Source organism: Babylonia areolata, chromosome 12 (assembly GCF_041734735.1).
Source record: "Babylonia areolata isolate BAREFJ2019XMU chromosome 12, ASM4173473v1, whole genome shotgun sequence".
Lineage (NCBI taxonomy): Eukaryota > Metazoa > Mollusca > Gastropoda > Neogastropoda > Buccinidae > Babylonia > Babylonia areolata.
This window is the reverse complement of record NC_134887.1, coordinates 13,162,224-13,186,136: the sequence shown is the minus strand read 5'-3', so window position 1 is coordinate 13,186,136 and position 23,913 is coordinate 13,162,224. Positions and strand designations below refer to the sequence as shown.

Below are 23,913 nucleotides of genomic sequence, written 5' to 3'. Positions count from 1 at the left end.
CCGCAGCAGCGACGACACAGGCACACACACGGCAGAGCGATGCATGGCGACAACAGGGGGGGGAGGGGGGGGGGGGGGGCGAGGGGGGGGGGGGCACTAATTAACTGTCTGGGGCTTTGGTACCACACACCTCTCCGTGCTCCCGTTTCTGAAAAAGTGGTGGAAAATGAAATGTAACCATCCTTACTGATCAATACTGTGTTCATTTTTTTTTGTAATACACACGAAATGTAACCATCCTCTCTGATCAATACTGTGTTCATTTTTTTTGTGTAATACACACGAAATGTAACCATCATTTTTTGTAATACAAAATGCAACCATCCTCTCTGATCAATACTGTGTTCATTTTTTGTAATACACACGAAATGTAACCATCCTCTCTGATCAATACTGTGTTCATTTTTTGTAATACACACGAAATGTAACCATCCTCTCTGATCAATACTGTGTTCATTTTTTTTGTAATACACACAAAATGTAACCATCCTCTCTGATCAATACTGTGTTCATTTTTTGTAATACAAAATGTAACCATCCTCTCTGATCAATACTGTGTTTATTTTTTTGTAATACACACGAAATCTAACCATCCTCTCTCATCAATACTGTGTTCTTTTTTTTTGTAATGCACACGAAATGTAACCATCCTCTCTGATCAATACTGTGTTCATTTTCGTAATCTCATTCTTTATTTTTTATTTTTTTTTTTTTTACCCCATATTGGAGTAAATTGTTAGCACTGTCAGCCCCTTTGCTAAGGAGGTAGTGTGCATTATTAGGTGTGTGGTAGTCAGTCAGTCAGTCAGTTGTGGCCCACGAGGACCATCAGAACAGCAGAGGAGGCAACTGCTGTCCTGACTACTTGGGCTAGAATTTGGGTGCAGTGGAGAGCGTCTTGCCTAAATTACATCCCCAAAAATAAATACACTCGATGGAAATGATGTCCATAGCATTTTCTAGAAAATGGTACCCATACATAAAAATGATTGAAGGCAACGAGGAGGAGTAGAGACAACCACGAATGTAACGTTTGTTCTTTTATTTATTTTCTTTTTCCTTTCATTTACTTACTTGTTTTTAACAGTGCATGTGACTTTTTTGTTTGTTTTTTCTCTGTATGAAGACAGCGTTGTGTCGTTTTCCTGATTTGCAGTTTAGGTGGTGCACGGTGGCAAATATTGTTGATTTCAGATTTTGGTTTTGTATGTCCATCTGTGTGTATTAAATGTTAAACTCGAATAAAATATTTATTTAAAAAAAAAAAAAAAATTACATCCCCATTCTCTCGGCCAGGAGGGCTCTAGAACAGTTTGCACTCTGTGTGTGTGTGTGTGGTGTGTGTGTGTGTGTGTGTGGTGTGTGTGTGTGTGTGTGTGAGTGTGTGTGTGTGTGAGCATGTGTGTGTGTGTGTGTGCACGTGCGCACGCACGTCTCTGTATGTGTGAGCATTCATATTTGCAGTTTGCTTGGTGTTTATTTCTTTAAAAAAAAAATATATATATATATATGTTTTTTGTTATTTTTTTCTTTCTTGCATGTCTTCATGAGCTTGCTGAATGCTGTTATACACTATTGTAAAACATGTTTCATTTGAGGCGATTAGAGCCTTTTATATGGGGAGTTGGTGCCATATAAAATGCAATACATTATTACCATTATCATTACTATTGTCACCATTATTAATCATAATCATCTTTATTAGTCTGACTCAGTTGTTTCATATGAGGTGCTTAGAGCCCATTGTATGGGGGGAGTTGTTGCCATATAATTACAATATATTATTATCATTATTTTTTTTGTTTGTTTGTTTTTATCATTCATCATGATTATCTTTTTATCAAGTCTGAATCCGGGATCGAAACAGCTGATCCTTTTCTCACCTCATCCAGTTCTTTTTTAGTTTCAGTCTCGATTCGCCTGATGTCTTCCATGGTCAGTCCGTGCCACTGGTCCATCCAGCAGTACACCTGGCGGTGAAAGTTGGTGAACAGCCGTTTTTCTTGCTGCACAGAAGACACACGGGAACAATGGGCCTTTGAGTTCGATTCTGTGGCCTGTGGTGTGTTGTGTTGTGTGGTGTGGTGTGGTGTGGTGTGGTTTGTTTGTGGTGTGATGTGGTGTGGTCTGGTGCTGCGTGGCATGGCGTGTGGTTTGGTGTGGTGCGGTGTGGTGTGGTGTGGTGCGGTGAGGTGTGGTGAGGTGTGGTGTGTGGTGCAGTGCGGTGTGTGGTGTGGTGTTGTGTGGCGTGGTGTGGTGGTGTGTAATGTGTGGTATGGTGTGGTGTGGTGTGGTGTGGTGTGGTGTGGTGTGTGGTGTGGTGTTGGTGTGGTGTGGTGGTGGTGTGGTGCGGTGAGGTGGTGTGTGGTCTGGTGCGGTGCGGTGTGGTGTGGTGTGGTGCGATAAGGTGTGGTGTGGTGTGGTGTGTGGTGCGGTGTGGTGCAGTGTGTTGTGTGGTGTTGTGTGGTGGTGTGTAGTGTGTTGTGTGGTGTGGTGTGGTGTGGTGTGGTGTGGTGTGGTGAGGTGTGGCGTTGTGTGGTGCGGTGCGGTGTTGTGTGGTGTGGTGTGGTGTGGTGTGATGTGGTGTGTGGTGTGGTCTGGTGCTATGTGGTCTTGTATTATGTTGTGTTTGTGGTGTGGTGTGGTGTGGTGTGGTGTTTATCTATGAAGGTATCTTGCTTTTGCGCATGTTCTCTTGAACCTCTGTGGGGCTTATGTTGAACACAGTGAACAGTTTACAGTTTTGCTGACTTGAAAGCAAGATCATTGGTTGACAGCTTTAGTGTTGTGTTGTGTTGTGTTGTTTTGTGTGGTGTTGTGTGGTGTCGTATTGCACTGTACTATATTGTATTGTATTGTATTGTAGTGTTCAGTTCTGTATTGTAATGTACTATATTGTTCTGTGTTGTGCTAAATTGTATTGCACTGTATAGTATTGCATTGCATTGTATTACTTTTCGTGATAACAGATTCGTGTGTGATATTTTGGACTGCTCTCCCGTGTTTGTATTTATAAGATCACGCAACACCACCTAAGTCATTTTCTTTCTTTCTTTTTTTTTTCTGTCTGCTAATGCTTTTTGCTGTTACCATCAGAGTGGGTTTTTCTTCAGAAATTTACCAAGGACAAACAAAGCTTTTGTTGCCAATGGCTAATTTGACATGCGCTTACTGCATTTTTTTTTTGCATTTCAGAACAGTGCTTTCAGCATGTTTTCTGAAGCTCAGCATCATGTCAAACTGTATTCCAAAGTAGCACAGACTATATCAGTTTTCTTGATGGGAATGCTGTCGAATAAGACTCCTGGTGATGACTTGCTCATATCCTTTTGTTGTTGAGAGTGGAACCTGTCTGAGGCGCATCTACAAGATCCGATGGCAGGAGAAGATCCGAAACGAAGATCTGTGGGAGCGAGCGGGACAGGAACCAGTGGCCAAGCAGATACTGCGGAGGAAGTGGGGCTGGATCGGACGCACCCTCAGGAAGCCAGCGTCCAGCATCACACGCCAAGCCCTGACCTGGAACCTGCAGGGAAAGAGGAAGAGAGGCCGGCCTCGCAACAGCTGGAGGCGAGATACCGAGGCAGAGCTGAAGCAGCAAGGGACCAACTGGACTGGAATGGCCAGAACAGCCCAGAACAGAGTGCGATGGCGAGGGGTCGTCGATGGCCTATGCTCCACCAGGAGTGTTGGGCAAAATGAATGAATGATGAATGTTGAGAGTGGACTGCACTGTCTGGGTTTTCACTGGATTGATGGAAGATTCTGTGTCCTGGCACTATTGGGTGATATTGCTCAACTGTTTCTGGACAGCTGCAGCTCTTTTTTGAGCATCTTTCAAAGTTTTGAAGACTGGGCTACTGTCTTACAGGGAAAGCACATGAGCCAGTCCTTCTTCTTCTTCTTCTTCTGCGTTCATGGGCTGCAACTCCCACGTTCACTCGTATGCACATGAGTGGGCTTTTACGTGTATGACCGGTTTTTTTTTTTTACCCTGCCATGTAGGCAGCCATACTCCATTTTCGGGGGTGTGCATGCTGGGTATGTTCTTGTTTCTATAATCCACCGAACGCTGACATGGATTACAGGATCTTTAACGTGCGTATTTGATCTTCTGCTTGCATATACACATGAAGGGGGTTCAGGCACTAGCAGGTCTGCACATATGTTGACCTGGGAGATCGTAAAAATCTCCACCCTTCACCCACCAGACGCCGTCACCGTGATTCGAACCCGGGACCCTCAGATTGACAGTCCAACGCTTTAACCACTCAGCTATTGAGCCCGTCTGTGAGCCAGTCCATTGTTGTTCAGTTCTGCAGATCCTTTCCTATAACATTGTAAAACACATGGGAGAGCAAAGATCCTTGTGGCAGTCCCACGGAAAGTAGCTATTGGTACTGTAGGTTATCATACTTTGTAAGAACTTTTTTTTTTGTAAGCATTGTTTTTTTGTTTTTGTTTTTCTCAAGGCCTGACTAAGCGCGTTGGGTTACGCTGCTGGTCAGGCATCTGCTTGGCAGATGTGGTGTAGCGTATATGAATTTGACCAAACGCAGTGACACCTCCTTGAGCTACTGATGCTGATACTGTAAGAACAGATTTCTCAGGTGAAAATGAGGCTGCTCTCCCCTGCTACAGTGCAACTCCACCTTTTTTTCCTTCTTTTTTTTTCTTTCTTTTTGCCTGCAAGTGTATTTGTTTTCCTATCAAAGTGGATTTTTTTTTTTTTTTTTTTTTTTTTTAACAGAGTTTAGCCAGGGACAACCCTTTCGTTGCCATGGGTTCTTTTACATGCACAAAGTGCATGCCACACATGAGACCTCGATTTATCATCTCATCTGACTGACTAGCATTCTGACCTACAATGAAGGCCCAGCGGAGGAGGGAAAATACTGGTGAGCGTGGGATTAGAACCCGTGCGCTTGGATTATCTTCCTATGCAGACGCTTTACCACTAGGCCACCACTCCACACGGGGGGAGTTTGAACAAGTTTTTTGTTAGGCGCAGCCGGCTATCCAATCTCCTAGCCATAGGATGCGGGTTCTGTTTTTGACGATGGCTCTTACATCACAATACAATATTACAGCAGGACAGAGCATACCTTCATGATGAATTTTTCCACTTTGTTCTGAAGTCCAAAGAACTTGAAGTAAGCGCGCACCAGTTTATAGCAGCACATCACTGGTTCGCATGTTTTCTGCAACCAAAGAAACAATGAAAAGCATGATACATTTAAAAAGAAAACATTTTTTATTTGTTTTTTTTGTTTTTTTTGTATTTTGTATTTCTTTTATCACAACAGATTTTTCTGTGTGAAATTCGGGCTGCTCTCCCCAGGGAGAGCACATCGCTATACTACAGCGCCACCCTTTTTTATGTATTTTTTCCTGTGTGCAGTTTTATTTGTTTTTCCTAACGAAGTGGATTTTTCTACAGAATTTTGCCAGGAACAACCCTTTTGTTGCCGTGGGTTCTTTTACGTGTGCTAAGTGCATGCTGCACATGGAAACTCTGTTTATCGTCTCATCCGAATGACTAGCGTGCAGACCACCACTCAAGGTCCAGTGAAGAGAGAAAATATCGGCGGCTGAGCCGTGATTCAACTATAACAACTATCTTGATGTCAGTGTGTGAGTGAGTGAGCGGGTACGCCTGTGTGTGGGTGTGCATGTGCTGCAACGGAAGCAGCAGTTGTTGAGTCATTTTATATCTTTGCATCATCAAGACATACGACAAAATAAGATAATTACAATCACAAACATAACTATACATGACACACAAAATAACATACAAGAACAGGCACACACAAAGCAAAAGATGCCAGCGGGGACAACCCACACCTCTTAGCTGCAAAATAGAATACAACATTATAAGAAAGCCTAATTATCAAGTCAAAAAAACAAAAAAAAAGTATCAAAAAATTTTCAAGACCTTCGAGGAAGAAATACAGATGACTGGGCCAGCAATGCAGAAAACTGGAAAGGAAGAGATTAAAGAAAGCACAAGGGAAAAGCCAAAAGACAAAAACAGCGACAGAAAAGATGAAATTTCTTCTAATATATACACATTTTCCACAATGTGGGGACACTGTTGACAACCGAAAGTGCCCTCAGTATCCCCATTGGATACATATGTGCGTGCGTGCATGCGTGCGTGCGTGCGTGCGTGTGTGTGTGTGTGTGCGCACATGCACGTGCGTGTGTGTGAGCGCACACACACACACACATGCATGACTAAACCCTGACTGAATGACACAGGAAGCAAATGATGAGTGCCTAAAAATGGCAGCTCTCAATACCCAGGTAGGGTTTATAAAGCACTTCAAGCTCAGTCTCTAAATGGATATACGCGATACAAAAATAAGTATCCGTATCAAACAATCAACCAATCAGGCGGCTGTACTGACCGCCCAGGCCCCCGGCGTTTGCTGCCCTTTGGACTGGGCTTGACCTTTGGGGAGAGGTCCGCGGCCAGTCTTCTCTGACTTCACCAGGGTCGGGTCCCACTCTGGTTTGTAGTCCTGCCCACAGACAGAGAGAGAGAGAGGGAACACAGTGCTTGGTTACCTTTCTCCCAGTCCCAGTGCTGGTTCTGGTCATGATCGTAGCCCTACGTTTGACACTCTATGATCGTAGCCCTATGTTTGACACTCTATAATCGTAGCCCTACCTTTGACACTCTATGATCAAAACCCTACCTTTGATCATAGCCCTACGTTTGACACTCTGTGATTGTAGCCCTACGTTTGACACTCTGTGATTGTAGCCCTACATTTGACACTCTGTGATTATAGCCCTACGTTTGACACTCTGTGATTGTAGCCCTACGTTTGACACTCTGTGATTGTAGCCCTACATTTGACACTCTGTGATCATAGCCCTACGTTTGACACTCTGTGATTGTAGCCCTACATTTGACACTCTGTGATCGTAGCCCTACGTTTGACACTCTGTGATTGTAGCCCTACCTTTGACACTCTGTGATCGTAGTCCTATGTTTGACACTCTGTGACCGTAGCCCTACATTTGACACGTGATCATAGCCCTACCTTTAACACTCTGTGATTGTAGCCCTATGTTTGACACTCAATGATCGTATCCCTACCTTTGACACTCTGTGATCGCTGCCCTAACTTTGACACTCTGTGATTGTAGCCCTACATTTGACACTGTATTTGTAGCCCTACCTTTGATACTCTGTGATCATAGCCCTACATTTGACACTCTGTAATCTTAGCCCTACGTTTGACACTCTGTGATTGTAGCCCTACATTTGACACTCTGTAATTGTAGCCCTACCTTTGATGCTCTGTGATCATAGCCCTACCTTTGACACTCTGTAATCATAGCCCTACGTTTGAAACTCTGTAATCTTAGCCCTACCTTTGACACTGTGATCTTAGCCCTATGTTTGACACTCTGTGGTCATAGCCCTACCTTTGACACTCTGTGATTGTAGCCCTACCTTTAACACTCTGTGATTGTAGCCCTATGTTTGACACTGTGATTGTAGCCCTACGTTTGACACTCAATGATCGTATCCCTACATTTGACACTCTGTCATCGTAGCCCTACATTTGACACTCCATAAATGTAGACCTATGTTTGACACTGTGATTGTAGCCCTACATTTGACACTCTATGACTGTATCCCTACATTTGACACTCCGTCATCGTAGCCCTACATTTGACACTCCATAATCGTAGCCCTATGTTTGGCACTCTGTGCCCTACGTTTGACACTCTGTGATTGTAGCCCTACCTTTGACAGTCTGTGATCATAGCCCTACGTCTCACAATCTATAATCGTAGCCCTACATTTGACACCAGCATGCACTCGCGTGCTGCACATAAGCTTGCAAACACACACTCACACATGAACCCTCTCCTTCACACATACACACATATACCCATCAAATACACATGTATATTCATGCACTCACACGCAAATGCACATTCACACATACAAGGACACCCATGCATATACATATATACCCACCATTACACAAACATGCACACACACACACGAGCACCCCCTTCCATACACACACACACACTCACAGATGAACATGTAAACTGAGCATAAGGATAAAATAATGCTATGAAGTATTCCTCCCCCTATCTCCAGTTACGCTTCCCTCTGTCCTGAACGTCCCTCTTTTCAGAAGCAATTTCAGCAGTTTCTCGGACACTTATCTGACACACCAACTGACAATACTCCCTACATAAGTGATCAGGTGTATCCCAGTGCATACTGCTTGTCGGTCAAAGGTCAACATCTTGGAAACTGCAGACAACAAAATAGCTTTTGCACTCTCATACAATCTTTTTAAGTGAGACTGTACTTCTCAACTGGACCAGAAAAGAGGGGAAATCTGGAGAAACCCAAAGACACTCTTTAGTTCTGGCCATATTTCCTTTGGTATACTATGAGTAGGATGGGGATATATCCATATTGAAGACTGTTTTGTCAAGGAGTGTACAAAGTTAAACAAACAAATAAATTTTTTTTAAAAAAAACCCACACCCTCTCCTACATTACTATTCTAAGCTAAATAAATCTATATCTGTCCATCTGTCTGTGTCTGTCTGTCTATTGATCTGTCTCCGTATTCATCTATCCATATATGTACATGCTAATGCACCAGGTCTTTCTCTTTGTGTATGTGTGACATATAAACACACAGACACAGACAGACAGACATATCTGTACACACAGACACATGAACACACAGACACACACACACACACACACACACAAGTACACACCTAAATATCTCATCTCCATCTGTCACTGATCTTTTCTTTCTCAAACTAAGATTCATAAAATCACACACACACACATGCCCCACCCCCCCCCCCCCCCCCACCCCTGCACACACACACTCAAACACTCAAACACACACACACAGAGGGTTCATCATGCACTCACATGTTTGTAGTCCTCATTGTTGTATGCTATGTCGATTTGAACCACCTCCCTCTTCTTGAGTTCTTGGTCGTTTAAGTGGTGGATGTTAGGCGTTTCGCCCCTGTCTGGGGCATGGAAGGACTCGATGATGATGAAGAAGTTCTCTTTCATGTAGTCAGGATTCTGAAACAATAGTTCATGACTTTCACTTTGAGGCTTTAACTGTTTGAAGGTGTGTGTGTGTGTGTGTGTGTGTGTGTGTGTGTGTGTGTGTGTGTGCAGGGTTCGTCACTAATGGGAGCGCTGAGCGGAACGCTCTGAAAAAACAAATTACGCTCTGGAAAATTCCTTGACTCAGAGCGCTTGCGCTCTTGATTTTGAAAAGACATAAGCATACACTACTGTATCTAAATTGTTATTCCATTGTCCATCACAAACAAGAGTCAAACGCGCGATCGTTTTGCATTTACCGAAGTTTGAAAGCCGTCTGTTTACGTTTTGTTAGTTCAACCGGAAGTAGGCCTAGTGAATCAGGGGAGGCTATGCAAAAGAGCGCTCTTCAGACTTGAAGAGTAGAAAAGTGGAGCACACGAGAGTGAGAGTGAGGAGAATGGATTAAGTGACTCAAGTATCGAAGAGGAATTGATGTAAACAAGAATTAAAGGTGAGAAAATGAATTTATGTTTGAGACTTGTTGCTCTATGTTTTTAGTGTGCGCTCTTAGTTTTCAGTTTGCGCTCATCAAAATTCTGAAACTAGAGCGCAGGCGCTCATGTGAAAAAATGTTAATGACGAACCCTGGTGTGTGTGTGTGTGTGTGTGTGTGTGTGTGTGAAGAGAGAGAGAGAGAACACATACACACATATTCATATACAAGACAGACAGAAAGATAATGAGACAGTGAGAGAAAAAAAAAAAGAGGGATATTGTACTGAACGACGACAGAACAATGGAAGAATGGTGATTCTGCACACAGACACAGACACACAGTCATTCCACAGAAGTCAGAACTGGTGTCAATTCAGTCAAGAGTAAAATCCATCATGGTCAGCCCAAACACTCCACAAAACCGTTCCTCTTGATTTAAGTGCACTCTTCTTTGTATTTGTATTTCTTTTTATCACAACAGATTTCTCTGTGTGAAATTCAGGCTGGTCTCCACAGGGAGAGCACGTCGCTATACTACAGCGTCACCTTTTTTTTTTTTTTTGTATTTTTTCCTGCATGCAGTTTTATTTGTTTTTCCTATCGAAGTGGATTTTTCTACAGAATTTTGCCAGGAACAACCTTTTTGTTGCCGTGGGTTCTTTTATGTGCGCTAAGTGCATGCTGCACACAGGACCTCGGTTTATCGTCTTATCTGAATGACTAGCGTCCAGACCACCACTCAAGGTCTAGTGGAGGGGGAGAAAATATTGGTGGCTGAGCCGTGATTCGAACCAGTGCGCTCAGATTCTCTCTCGCTTCCAAGGCGGACGCGTTACCTCTAGGCCACCACACCACTTCTTTTCCTAATTATCATCATTCTGCTTTCGTGGGCTGCAACTCCCACCCACGTTCACTTGTATACGCACAAATGTGATTTTACTTGAATGACCATTTTTATCCTGGGCAACCATACTGCGTTTTCAGAGAGGTGTGCATGCTGGGTATGTTTGTTCCCATAACCCACCGAATGCTGACATGGATTACAGGATCTTCAACACGCTGTTTGAACTTCTGCAAAGGGGTTTCAGGCACTGGCAGCTCTGAGCATTGGTTGACCTGAGAGGTGGAAAGAAAAACTCCATCTTTCATCGGTAACCAGGTGCCACGGCCTGGTATTGAAACCCAGGACTCTCGGACTGAAAGTCCGATGTTTTAACACCGTTAAGCCTGCTGCACTGTAAGAAGTGAACGAGGATTTTGTCTGTGTAGTAAGAGAACTGAGGATGCCCTGTACATGGCGCCAGGGCATCCTGCGGTATTGAATGATGACAGTATCCCAAACCATGGTTTCAGTTTCAGTTTCTAGGTGGTGTCAGAGCATGTAGAAATATCCATATATCGTTATACCACATCTGCTGTAAAAAAATTTATAAAAAAAATTAAACAGCAGATGTCTAACCATTGTGTAAACCTAACGTGCTGAGCAGGCCTTGAGCGTGGTGTGGTGCTCTAGTGGTAATGCGTCCACCTAGAAAGCAAGAGAATCTGAGAATCCGTGGGTGCAGGATCAAATCCCACAGTTGCAAGAATTTTCTCCCCTGCCATATTGGACCTTGAGTAGTGGTCTGGATGCTAGTCACTTGGATGAGACTGTAAACTGAGGTCTCATGTACAGCATGCACTTTGTGCATGTAAAAGAACCCACAGCAACAAAGAGGTTGTCCCTGGCAAAATTCTGTTAAAAAAAAAAAAAAAAATCTACTGTAATATACATTTGTCTGTGTGTATTTTACTGAAGTCAGACTGGATGACACACCAAAGGCAGTTCTGAGTCAGCTCTACCCAGGTAGGCAACCAGTCGTACAAATGACTCTGTAAAATACTTAGAGTTTGGTCTCTGACTTAACTCACTCCAGACGATGGAACGCTATAGAGGTTTCAGCAATTTAAATTTTTTTCCCACATTTTCCTCATGGGGTAGCATAAAAATCGCAGATACACCAGGCACTGTGAACGTGTCATGGGTCGAATGGAAAGTTTCTTCGTGAGGTTCCATAAATATACATGCCAGCCGTTGACCTTGGTACCCCACATGACAAGCTAATCTGCATGTGTATCGAAAACGGCATCGCAGGCGATACAAGTGGAAATTTTTGGAGCAAACTAGATCACGACAGCCGCTTTTTACTGCTCCTGAAGTGATTGAAATACTTCAAACTGAAGGTTTCGACACTGACGAGGATGATGAAGACGTTGAATGAAGTATCTGCAGTGAAGAAAGCTACCAGCAAGAAGGTACTGACAGTGACTCAGCTTCTGAGGGCTGGTCAGTGAGTCGAGTACAGTGAGTTTCATTCAGTTACTTTGTGATTTGTATTGTTTGTGATTTTTTTCCTAACCTTAACAAATGGGTCGTCTGCAGGGGAAAGCAAGGGAGAATACTGTTCATCTGGAGTGAGTTAAGACAGGCACCATATAAAGTATCAATAACATCAATAATGATAATAATGGGTGAATCTGGTATGGAAGACCTTTTCCTGTACGGTTGTAACCCTGCATTCTTCTCAAAAATGCTTCCAGACAATGGTCATGATTCAGGTGGAAGCGTGAATAGTCTTAGACCAGTTTACCTTTTTCCCCATTCTTAATACATGCATAGTTTTTTTGTTTGGTTTTTTTAATTGATTTCAGACACTGCTGTTTTTTGACAAAACACTACGATCACTCTAAGATAAATCGGAAAAAAAAGAAGATTTTTTTAAACAATGCAAAAAAGTGAAACTAGCTATCAAATTTCAACATAATTTGAACATCTCAACACACTCTGCACAGTACTTACTGTAATAACTGTCCGACAATAAGGGTAAGCGTTCCAGGCCTCTTCAATAACTTCTAGTGATCCTTTTGGAGCCAGCAGTCTTATAAAGGTAGGAACTTTGCTGAAAAACAGATGCCAAGTTGTACAATTATTGGGCCATTCCTAAAGGCACAGTTGCTCACAGAATAATTAGCTCTGTCCTGCTGAAAAATTCACACACTCAGACACACACACACACACACACACACACACAAACACACACACAGTGAAATTCACACACTCACATAAACAAATCCACAAACACATGCATGCCCACATACACACACACACACATATCCACACACTTGCGCACATACACACATGCACACTAACTTGCTATATGTTAAAGTCTCACATCCCTGAACTGAAATCACCTCCAATATTCAGCAGTCCATTGCTAATGCATGACTTTTTCAAATCCTTGTTGAATGGTACAGTTGGTTTGCTGTTATGGTTGTTAGTTTTTGATCAGAAAGATGTTATATTGTTATGCTTTTTATTTATCATTTTTATTTTCTTTTTTTTTCTTTTTTTTAACAAAACTTAACTGTCTCCATACGAATGGCGAAAGAGACAACATTAACAGCGTTTCACCCCAATTACCATCATCAAAATATTCCAAGCGGAAGGCTCTTATACTGAAGACGTGAATGTTGACAAAGAATACCACAATTCTGATGACGGAAGCTAAAGGTTGGGTCATTCAGACACCCACTGGACATCCGAGGGGTCTGTGTAGAGGAGAAGAGAGGACTGGCCATACTGAGTGAGTTAAATCAGTTATTTTCTATGTGTAACACACACACACACACACACACACACACACGCGCACACTGCTCCAATCCACATTCTTACATGTACACATCAGACACAGGACTGACAGTGAGCCATTCAACCTATGGCGCCTGCAGGCTGTTAACAATGATAAAAGGAGACTTCTTCTTCGCTGATGACTGCACCCTCAATGCCAGCACAGAACAGGAAATGCAAGCAAGAAATGGACTGCTTCTCACAAGCCTGCGACAAAACTGGTCTCACAATCGGCACCAAAAAGACTTAAGCTATGTACCAGCTCGCACCAGGAAAGCTCTACCAGGAACCACACTTCGTAGTAAAGGGGCAAAAGCTGCAGGCTTACACAGCCTTACCACTCAGCCGAACGTCTGGCAAGCAGCGGAACCCACCACCCTTCTCTATGCCCAGCCAGACCTGCATCTAACTCCCAGAACACATAAACTAAGTCAGTGTTAAGCATTATTACATCAAATATTTACTTCCTAGTTCTTGGCCTGCTAACAATACTGGAATAATTTTTTTACATCTTTTACATGTTAAGTACACAGTTCCAATCACCAGCACCTATAATTACAGGTTTCATTAGCTTTTTCTAATACTCTTTCAAAGAAATGGGGCAGTCGCCACTTCTTGGACAATATGAACTGACCAGTGTAAAACATTTATGCAAAAATTCAATGTCCACCATGATAAAGCTTCTACCAGGGTCTCTATATAATGTGTATAATTTATACTCACAGCTGTTATTGAATAACATGTTGACACCATTCTTGTTTGTATCAGAACCTGTTAACCAGAGGTTATTCCCCCAACTGGCTCTAATAAAGTCTTCAGAAGATTCCTTTGGGTGTGTTTCTTGTGAGAAGTGTGTGTCAAAATGTTTGTGACGAAGAAAACTGAAAGCGTCTCTCTTTTTGAGGATGTCATTTAGTTCATTACAATTAAATGTACCGGCACATATTTGAAAAGTATCTTTATATCGCTTGTCATAGTCAGTTTGTCTCAGAAAGTCATTTTGCGTTTTCAGTACAGCAACAAGTTGCATAAATGCTTGCTGCACCATGTTATCACACAAACTTCAAAATTTGTCAGCAAATAATAAAAAGAAAACTATAATACCTTGAAATCTTTTATGTACATGCACACACACACACACACACACACACACACACAACACACACAGACAGAGAGAGATATACTGAAATCTTATATATATCTAGATAAGTAGATAGAAAGATAGGTACCTAGGTACACAGATAGATAGATATATAGATAGCATTTTAATGGTAAATTTTCCATCACTTTAAAAAAAAAAAAAGGTATATGTTACATCACCTTTTGAAATGCCAAATCTTCCATCACCTTTTTAAATGGTAAAAAAAAAAATAAAAAAAAAAAAAAAAATCTTCCGTCACCTTTTCTTACCTTTTTAAATGGTAGATCTTCTTGGTGTACTGGCCCTCTGTGTACACCTTGCCGCTGGCCTCCAGCGGCGTCACGGGCGGGTTGTTCTCTTCGTCGAAAGGCTCGTTCTTCAGCACCTCCAGCCCTTCCCCCCCTCCTGTTTCGTTCTTGCTGGCCTCCGCCACAGACCACAGCTGTCCTACATGGTACTGCCGAGTCGTCATCAGAAAATACATGGGGTCATGTTCAAGAAAGAAAGAAAGAAAAAACAAAAAACACATGAATAAATGAATAAACAAAAGATGAGCAATAACAAATAGCAATATCCAAACTTTTCTTTCTTGCATCAAATATGCGAAATATTGTATGTGTAAGTGGTTTTTTGGGGTTTTTTTGTGTGTGTGTGTGTGTGTGTGTGTGTGTGTGTGTGTGTGTGTGTGTGTGTGTTTATGCTTTAAATAATACACAAGAACAGATTCTCTTTCCCTGCACCCCCTCCGCCCTAATAAATAATAGCGACTGACATGTAAAGTGTGCCAGTAAAGGGTTGAAGAATAGTTGTGGGGTTTTTTGTTTTTTTGGGGGGGGGGGGGGTGCGGGGGGGTTGCAAAAATGTGTGTTCTTATTGAATGCACTTTCCTGTTTTTGTATTTGGTGCCTTGTTTCGCAAAGCGAAATGTGAAAGACCAGCTTCTTTATTTTGATGTATTACCACTTTTCATTTCATAATATGTGTAATTTAATTTATAATGCCCTTATTGTATTCATGTTAATTATTAAAAAAAAAAAAAAAAAAGAAAAGAAAAAGAAAAAAAAAAGCAATATCGCCATTTTTTCTTGTCACTGTTCTTGTTTTTCTTCTTTTTTTTCTTTTTGATTTTTTGTTTTTGTTGTTGTTGTTGTTGTTTTGTTTTTTTTGCTGCTGTCCATGTTTTTACCAATTGCTTTGTTGCATGAGAAAGGTGGCAGAACAGTTAACTCTCTCCATACGAATATTTTGATGATGGTAGTTGGGGTGAAACGCTGTTAACGTCGTCTCTTTCGCCGTTCGTATGGAGAGAGTTAACAGTCCCACAGCCTTTTACAGCTATCGAGGATTTGAACTCATACCCACTGTGTCGTGCCCACAGCTCGGCATGGGAAGGCGCGGGACCTGATCCTCTCCTTCTGCCTTTCATTACCTTCCCTATCCAAAGTCATATACCCATTCGTAACTTGGGTGGAGTGAGGAAAATCAGAGTACATTGCCTTTCTCCCCCCAAGAATAGAATAGAATAGAACAGAATACGCCTTTCTTACCAAGTGTACCAGGGTCACAAGGAATATTGGGATGGGGGGGTGGGGGTGGGGGGGAGGGGGATAGTACATAACAAGGTACGAACATAAAACGAAAATCATACACAAACACAGATACAGTAGAAATTAAGATACATAGAAGTGCATATCATCAATATAAAAACTTGTGCATACTCACACATGCACGCACTGCGCACACACACACACACACACACACACACACACACACACACGCATGCACTCACACACACACACACACACACACACGTTTGAACAGAAGCAGCATATTACATGTGGATGGTTGTTGATTGCACAATTCTATTTATCACACTGGATTTGTTCGAGAGAAAGGGCATTGACTGCTTTGGGGAAAAAGCTATTGGCGAAGCGATTGGTTCTCGTCCTTATACTTCTATACCATCGACCAGAGGGGAGCATCTCGAAAATCTCAAAAGCTGGATGTGATTCGTCCTGGCTGACTGATTTTGCTTTTTTGAGTTGCCGCTTATAATATATGTCTTCTAGAGAAGGTGGATCAGCCCTGGTGATCTTGGTGGCAGTTTTTACGATTCTGTTAAGGGCTGCAACTTCCGCCTTCAAATCAAATCAAATCAAATCAGAAACACTTTATTAATCCACATGGAAATTAAGTTGTGCAATCACAGGCTCATTGTAAACACTAGCATAAAATCATGCGCAACATAAGAAGAGATTAAAACTAGTCAAATAAGAATTCCCAATAGCTGACGATATACTAACCTCCCCACACACATAGTCATGTTAACAGTTAAGACAATAGGGTATTGCACAACAATATTAACAAATGAAAACATCCAACAAAAAAAGGGTATAGATTACTAAAAACGCACGCGCACACACACACACACAAACACACACACACACACACACACACACACACACACACACACACACACACACACACACACACACACATTAAGACCATAAGGTATTGTACAACAATACATAAATACAAACATCAAGGGAATAAATAAATGGACACAAACACCATGCTGAAAGGTGGGCCTCGAACCCTGATCACCGGTGAACACTGGACCAGAAGTCCCAACGCCAAACTTATTCTGCCGTGGCGCCTTCCCTGCGGACCGGACAGGACACAACAAACCCAAACAGCTCACATCATGCACTGCCCCTTCTGCGCTGCATTCCACGTCATCCCCCCTCCGTGCCCATGTGGAGAAGCAGAGCAACACCACACAGGAAGGAACGTGTTCTCCACGACTCAGCGCAGGGACCTCAGGGGTCTGAGGGATGTGCTATGTGGCTGACAATGACACCCACCACCCAACAAGACAAACCTTCATGGGCCTGTTGAAATCCCCCCCAGAAGACCAGTCACGACCCATTTCATCTCAAGGGTTGACAGGCACAACAGATGACTAAAGGGTACTGGGTTCAAATCTCTGTAACAGCGCCTGGTGGGTAAAGGGTGGAGATTTTTTACAATCTCCATGGTCGACATAATGATGTGCAGACCTGCTTGTGCCTGAACCCGCTTCGTACATATTCGCAAGCAGATCAAATACGCACATTAAAGATCCTGCAATCTATGTTAGCATTCTGTGGGTTATGGAAACAAGAACATGACCAGCATGCACTGCCCTGAAAACAGAGTATGACTGCCTACATGGCAGGGTAAAAACCATCATACACATAAAACCCACTTGTGTGCATACAAGTGCATGTGGGAATTGCAGCCCACAAATGAAGAAGAAGAAGATCTCAATGGTTGATCTCCACGTGCAAATGCTGAACAAGACAAACGAAGCCCAGGAAATCATGCGCTAAGTGTTCGCTCTTAATTCACCGCGAAAAGTTTTACACAAAAAAAAATATTGCACTGCATACAGAATTGTCATATATGTAAACTCATCGACATAGACAGCTGACTGGATCGAATGGCAGAAAACAGATGACAAAAAGACAAAGGACGGGGGAAAAAAGATTAAAGAAAAAGAAAAGCACAAATCTCACCTCCTCCACACTCATAGGCAAGCAGATGCGACTGCAACATAAACAAAATTAAAACTCATCAATCAATCAGTGAGCGTATGAGCGTGCATGCATCCCGACGTGTATAGATGCGTGTGTACAATGTATGTGGGTGGGTGCGTGCATGCATGCATACATGTGTTTGAGCGCATATACACGTTTCAAATTTTGATGAAAGCTGGATGCAGATACTGAACTTTTGCCAAATAAAGAACTTGACCTTCGACCTCACCTGCTTACCACATCATCACAAAAAGCAATGAATGGAATGGTCTTATTCATACTAAAGTTGGTTTCTATACCACTTGCAATTGACCAGAACATGCCAACGGTGAAGTTTACCATGGATGTGAGTGTGTACTGAGACAAACACAATGACAATGATACAGATCGTTTTCTTTTCAATCGCCAAAGACGTGGAACAAGCTCCCTGATAACCTCCATCATTCTGATTCCCTCGCATCTTTTAAATCTCGTCTCAAAACTCACCTTCTCCCTCAGCAATAAGTTCAATTGTGGCAGGTCCACTTCCTTTTTATTAGCTGTGCTTGACTATGTGTGTATACATATGTATGTGTACATAACTACATGCATGTATATGAATGTGTATTGTGTGTGCGTGTGTTTATGTCATTTTGTGCCTGCCTATGTGTGCGTATGTGTTAGGGTAGCTGTTAGATACACATGTATGTTAAAATGTGTGTATGCAGTGTGTGTGTGTGTGTGTGTGTGTGTGTGTGTGTGTGTGTGTGTGGTCACATTTTGGTGTGTGTATGTAACATAGATATAATGTTTTATGTTAACGAAAGCGTTTTTGTAAAGCACCTACAGAAGATTTCTGGATAGTGTGCTATATAAGTATCCATTATTATTATTAATTCAAATATTCATACACTGTGACAGACATAATGATCGACAGACAACAAGACATACAGACAACTGAGATGCGGTGATTACTGGCAAATTTTGTTCACGTGTGTGAGTCAAAATCCCTATGTGAAATTTTTGTACCAGCACTTGTGGCATTACTGACAAGTAACGTTCATCACCTGAACGGCTGGTGACAAGTTAAATATCAGACAGAAACCTGTTAATATCAGGATACCTTGGACACTATTGATTAAGTAATCAATGGAAACTGTGGCCGGTGTCAACCTGATGTTAACTAAAAAAACGTGTGTGTGTGGGGGGGTGGGGTGGGGGGGGGGGGGGTTGGTGTGGGTGTCTGTGTGTGTGTGTGTGTGTGAGAAAAGGAGTGTGTGGGGACTGTGTGTGTGTGTGTGTGTGTGTGTGTGTGTGTGTGTGTGTGTGTGTGTGTGTGTGTGACTGCATGCTTCTCTGTATGTGTGTGTATGGTGTGTGTGTGTGTGTGTGTTCTGTGACTCATGCACACAGTTGGCCACCCCAGCTGTCACACTTGTGACTATAGAAGGACAACACGGGAGACCTTCATCTGTCCACGCATCACAGCTGCTGCTGCCGCCGCCTCCTCCCCTCCTAAGCTATATAATCCATATTCTTCAATACACCTCAACTTCTAACACTACAACCAGTTTTTCAAAATCTCTGTATCAACACTTTATGTGATCTGTTCACGGTTTTTGTCACTTTACCGAGGAGCAGAAACCACTAAAAAAAAAATTGTTCCAGGTCCACTAATAATCATACAAAATAATAAAGTGTGAAATGAGAGAGGGATAGACATTAACTCAACTGAATAAAACAACAGCATGTATCTCACATTAAATTACCCTGCGCTTAACTGCAGTGTTCTTTCATGATTTGTACCGACAGCAAGAAATTATAAAAACAGTTTAGCACCATGTTGCCTGTTTCAACCTGCAGAATATCAGATCACAAGATTCCAGTTATCAATCTAAGATGCTCAAAGAAATGGATCCATCATTCTTTCAAGACAAACTTTAAGAAAGATGCCTAGTATCTGTATGTATGTAACTGAAATTTATCATGGCATGATTCTGGCATTTTTCATTTGGACCATGTCTGATGCCTAGAGTTTAAAACCGACCTTTTTCCATGAACTTGTGATCTAGAGACTAATGTATTGACTAGAGACACATATCTATTTTAAAAACAAACAAACAAACAAACAACAGCCAACATTGCAGTTAATAAGGTCAAGGTGCAATAAGCTGTTACATAAGTTGAAAGAAAAAAAAAGCCAACCAACTCTTGTACTGTTGCAGGAACATCTTCATCACAAATCTATTAACTGACTGGAATAACTATGAAGATGTGTCTGGCATGTGTAAGCCGAGGAATTTCAGACCCCTTCTTTCCCAGTTTTAAAGTAACAAGAGTCTTTCATACACTCCACCCTGTCACCAGTCATTTCTTCAAGTAAATATTAAATGTCAAGCATACAAGACAAGAAGGTTTGGGACATGTCTGCAGATCTTCTTTCATAGTTAAAAGGCAGCTGCCCCCAATGACCAATACATGCCATAATCAAGGGAACTTATTTATTTCTCTTTCTCTCTCTCTTTTTTTTTTTTTTTTTTTTTTTTTTTTTTTTTTTTTTTTTTGCTGTCCCATCATTTGCACCATTTTAGTGGCATCACTCCCCATACTGCTCTTTCCCAGTCCCATACACACAGCCACACCCACATTCATCTGTCACAGTCTCACAGCATCAGCCATCCACCAGGGAATTATCAATATTTGGTTGCCAGAAGGCCACACACCACAGGAGACCCTGCAATGCTGCTGAGTCATTTCAGCAGTGTTCATTTAGTGTCCTGTTCTGATTGAACATACGTACGACACCACCTACTAAGCACTCCTACTGACATTGACACCTTAGTCATGAGGGAGGTGCATTCTCCCCAGAGTGTGAAGACTGCCACCACATCCCCACAATGACACTCCCCCATGAATCTGCAGACAATGAAGACCTTGACAGGACTCATCCTAGTGTGGAAGTGCAGGGGGTCCAAACTGCAGGGCATGGAAAGCCACAGAATTTGAGACTTTATTCATTATTAATGATGAGGAAGTAGGAGAGTTATGATGACAATGTTGCTGTAGACTAACAGAGGTCCATTAGGTTTGGGACTACTTGACAAGGCTGTACTCCATGCTTCCTTTCACACTCATATCCCAGCATGAACCATGCCCAAGAGATGTAGACATTAACAGTGTTGGTCAGGAAATTTGAGCAACACACCCAAAGACACTTCCACGATAGATAACACTTGGCCGTGTGGTCCCAGTCTCCCCATTTAAACCCATCGCACACTGACCATTATTCAGCACTAACTCTGACAAAAAAAAAAAAAAAAAAAAAGAGACAAGAAATCTGACTTTATAAATCATAATCTAATAATGAACTATGAAGTGACAGTCTTGGGTTTGATTTTTTTTTAATGGGTCTGGATTTTTCGTGAACTTATATATGTATTTCTATTTGACGCTTTCCTTCACTTGACCTTGAGTGGTAGTTTTGGTGCTTTTCTTGAGATCTGAGATCAGTGATCCTGATCCTATATGCAGTGTGCACTTTGCACATGTATGGTAAGAGAGTTCTCCTTAGCCAAGCTATATAAATAAAATTCTACTTTCATAACACAGAGCCGAAACAAAGTCTTATATATATATATATATATATATATATATATATATATATATATATATAAATGTGTTCAGTGATCAAGTACCAAAGCCCATCATCATAATGGTAGAACTAGAAGAAAATCTTTTCAACTCTATGAGAAGTTTGTGCCACTGATCTCTATACTGAACAGAAATGAACACACAACACAGTCATTGTTACACACAACACAGTCATTGTTTCTTTACAATTATAACTCCAGCGTTACATTTCAGTTTTTCTTTCATTTGTTCTGATCCTTTCTGAGTTTGTGAAATCTATAGACCTTTAAAACTGGGGATGAAAAAAATATATATATAAGAACAGACAATTTACTTTCTGTTCTGTGTAATAACTGTAAATGTTTGCTTTTAGTTTTATCAAAAAGTTTCAAAAATCAATTACTTCATTTTAACTAAAAAGCACACACACACACACACACACACACACACACACACACACACACACACAAATCATATATGCACAAGCACTTACACAGACTCTGGAAAGAATTATTAGGAACAATAACAGTTGTAATTCAATCCATCCTAATAATTATGCAACTGTCCCACTCAATTAACAAAGAAGACAAAGTTGGCTGCTATTATTCTTTACTTATTTTCGATTAAAAAAAACAAAAAAACAAAAACAAGACAAAAACATAATAAGACTGGTTTCAGTTCCATGGTTCAAACGTGCTTGGCTATTGATTTTGTGGGGATCAATCGTATTGAACGTGACTGGCCAAGGACGTGTACATGCCTATGATTATTCCATAATTTATCATTTGTCAAAAAAAGGTCTCCATTCAATAAAGATCTGACGATGATGTAATGTCTCGGGAAAATAAATGACAAGATCCTGAGTTGTTTTTTAAGCCAGCACAGCAAGACGACTATGATGTGAAGAAATGGATGACGATGAGTCGATGAGAAGTATCAATCTGTTGAATATCACCGATCTGAACTTTTCACATTCACTTCCACTTCTATGGGAAAATCAAGACAATAAAGACAAGGAAAGTAAAATTATATTCAAACGATACTTACTACTCCCAAATTTGTCCTGCATTTGACGGTTTAATCAAGGCAGATGCCATGTTTCCTTGCCTACGGATTTCGTCTGCACCACAAGCCGGGTGGTATTTCGACATACCGGAACCGATCAAAATCTGACAAAAACTACGGAAACCAACATAAACTGCACAAAATGAACCACAGCTTACAACAATCTTCCGGCTGGAAACTAAATGATATATTTATTTATAACATATCTATATTTTGAATTGATACATTACCCGTGTACAGAAAAAAAAACTTTCTTTTTCTTTTTCTTTTATTGAGGGGGAGGGAGGTGGAGGGGGGTGGGTGGGGGTCATAAAAGTGTTAATTATCCATAGTTTTATCCAAATGTAAATGTTAATGTGGGTGGTGGTGGGTGGTGGTGGTGGTGGTCATGAATACTTTTTCTTTCTTTTTTTTTTTCTTTTTTTTGTATCTTCAAGTGTATTTGTTTTACTATCAAAGTGAATTTCATACAGATTATTCAGTTGCCAGAGAAACCCTGTTGTTCCTTTTGTGGGTTCCTTTACATGCGCTAAGCGCATACCGCACACGCAGAACCTAAGTTTATCATGTCCCCCAAAATGACCAGCATCCAGAACACCCACTCAATATTTAGTGGAGAGTGGAGAGTACAAAAACTAAATACCATCTATCGTGACTCAGTTTGGAGAGAGTAGGGGGAGGGTTTTTTGTTGTTGTTGTTGTTGTTTTTTTCAGTTTTTCTGGAACCTTGTGTGCGCGGTGGGTGGGTGTGAGGGACGGTGTGTGTGTGTGTGTGTGTGTGTGTGTGTGTGTGTGTGTGTGTGAGAGAGAGAGAGAGAGAGTTTGTGTGTGTGTGTGTGTGTGTGTGTGTGTGTGTGCGTGTGTGTGTGTGTGCGTGTGTGTGTGCGTGTATGCGTGTGTGTGTGTGTGTGTGTGTGTGTGTGTGTGTGTGTGTGTGTGTGTGTGTGTGTGTGTGTGTGTGTGTGTGTGTGTGTGTGCGAGCGCTCGCACGCATGCAGGAAATCTTTATCACTTCAAACAGGATATCATCTACTCTCCTTTCAACATAACCTCTGACCTGTCCTGCTCGCACCTCTCCAGTCTGTCTCTGCCTGTCTGCTTCTGTCTCTCTCTGAGATGAGCCAGCTTCACTCTCCCCTTTCTGTCTTAGAATCTACTGACTCCTGCTATTGATGGGGTGGGGTGCATGCTGGGTATGTTCTTGTTTCCATGACCCGGCAACGAACGCTGACATGGATTACGGGATCTTGTTTTGTCTTGTCTTGTCTTGTCTTGAATTGTCTTTTAATGT

The 23,913-nt window shown here is 41.7% G+C and overlaps 1 protein-coding gene across 1 annotated transcript; it reads right to left on the bottom strand.

Annotated features, from left to right (window-relative positions):
- Nucleotides 1-75: 75 nt before the first annotated feature.
- On the bottom strand, nt 76-22,664 carry LOC143288397 (phosphatidylinositol transfer protein alpha isoform-like). Its single transcript, XM_076596817.1, has 9 exons — nt 22,605-22,664; nt 17,928-17,958; nt 14,640-14,827; nt 12,402-12,501; nt 8,936-9,097; nt 6,411-6,524; nt 5,106-5,201; nt 1,884-2,006; nt 76-148 (listed from the first exon to the last, which is right to left on the bottom strand). Exons 1-9 carry the CDS (start codon nt 22,652-22,654, stop codon nt 101-103), a joined length of 912 nt encoding a protein of 303 aa, XP_076452932.1. The 5' UTR covers nt 22,655-22,664; the 3' UTR covers nt 76-100.
- Nucleotides 22,665-23,913: the final 1,249 nt, after the last annotated feature.

Coding starts and splice junctions, on each gene's coding strand:
- LOC143288397 (XM_076596817.1), bottom strand. CDS start 22,654: ATGGCATCTGCCTTGATTAAACCGTCAAATGCAGGACAAATTTGGGAG. Junction 12,502..14,639: donor AAGATCTACCATTTAAAAAG/GTAAGAAAAGGT, acceptor TCTGTTTTTCAG/CAAAGTTCCTACCTTTATAA. Junction 2,007..5,105: donor TGGAAAAATTCATCATGAAG/GTATGCTCTGTC, acceptor TCTTCTGTGCAG/CAAGAAAAACGGCTGTTCAC.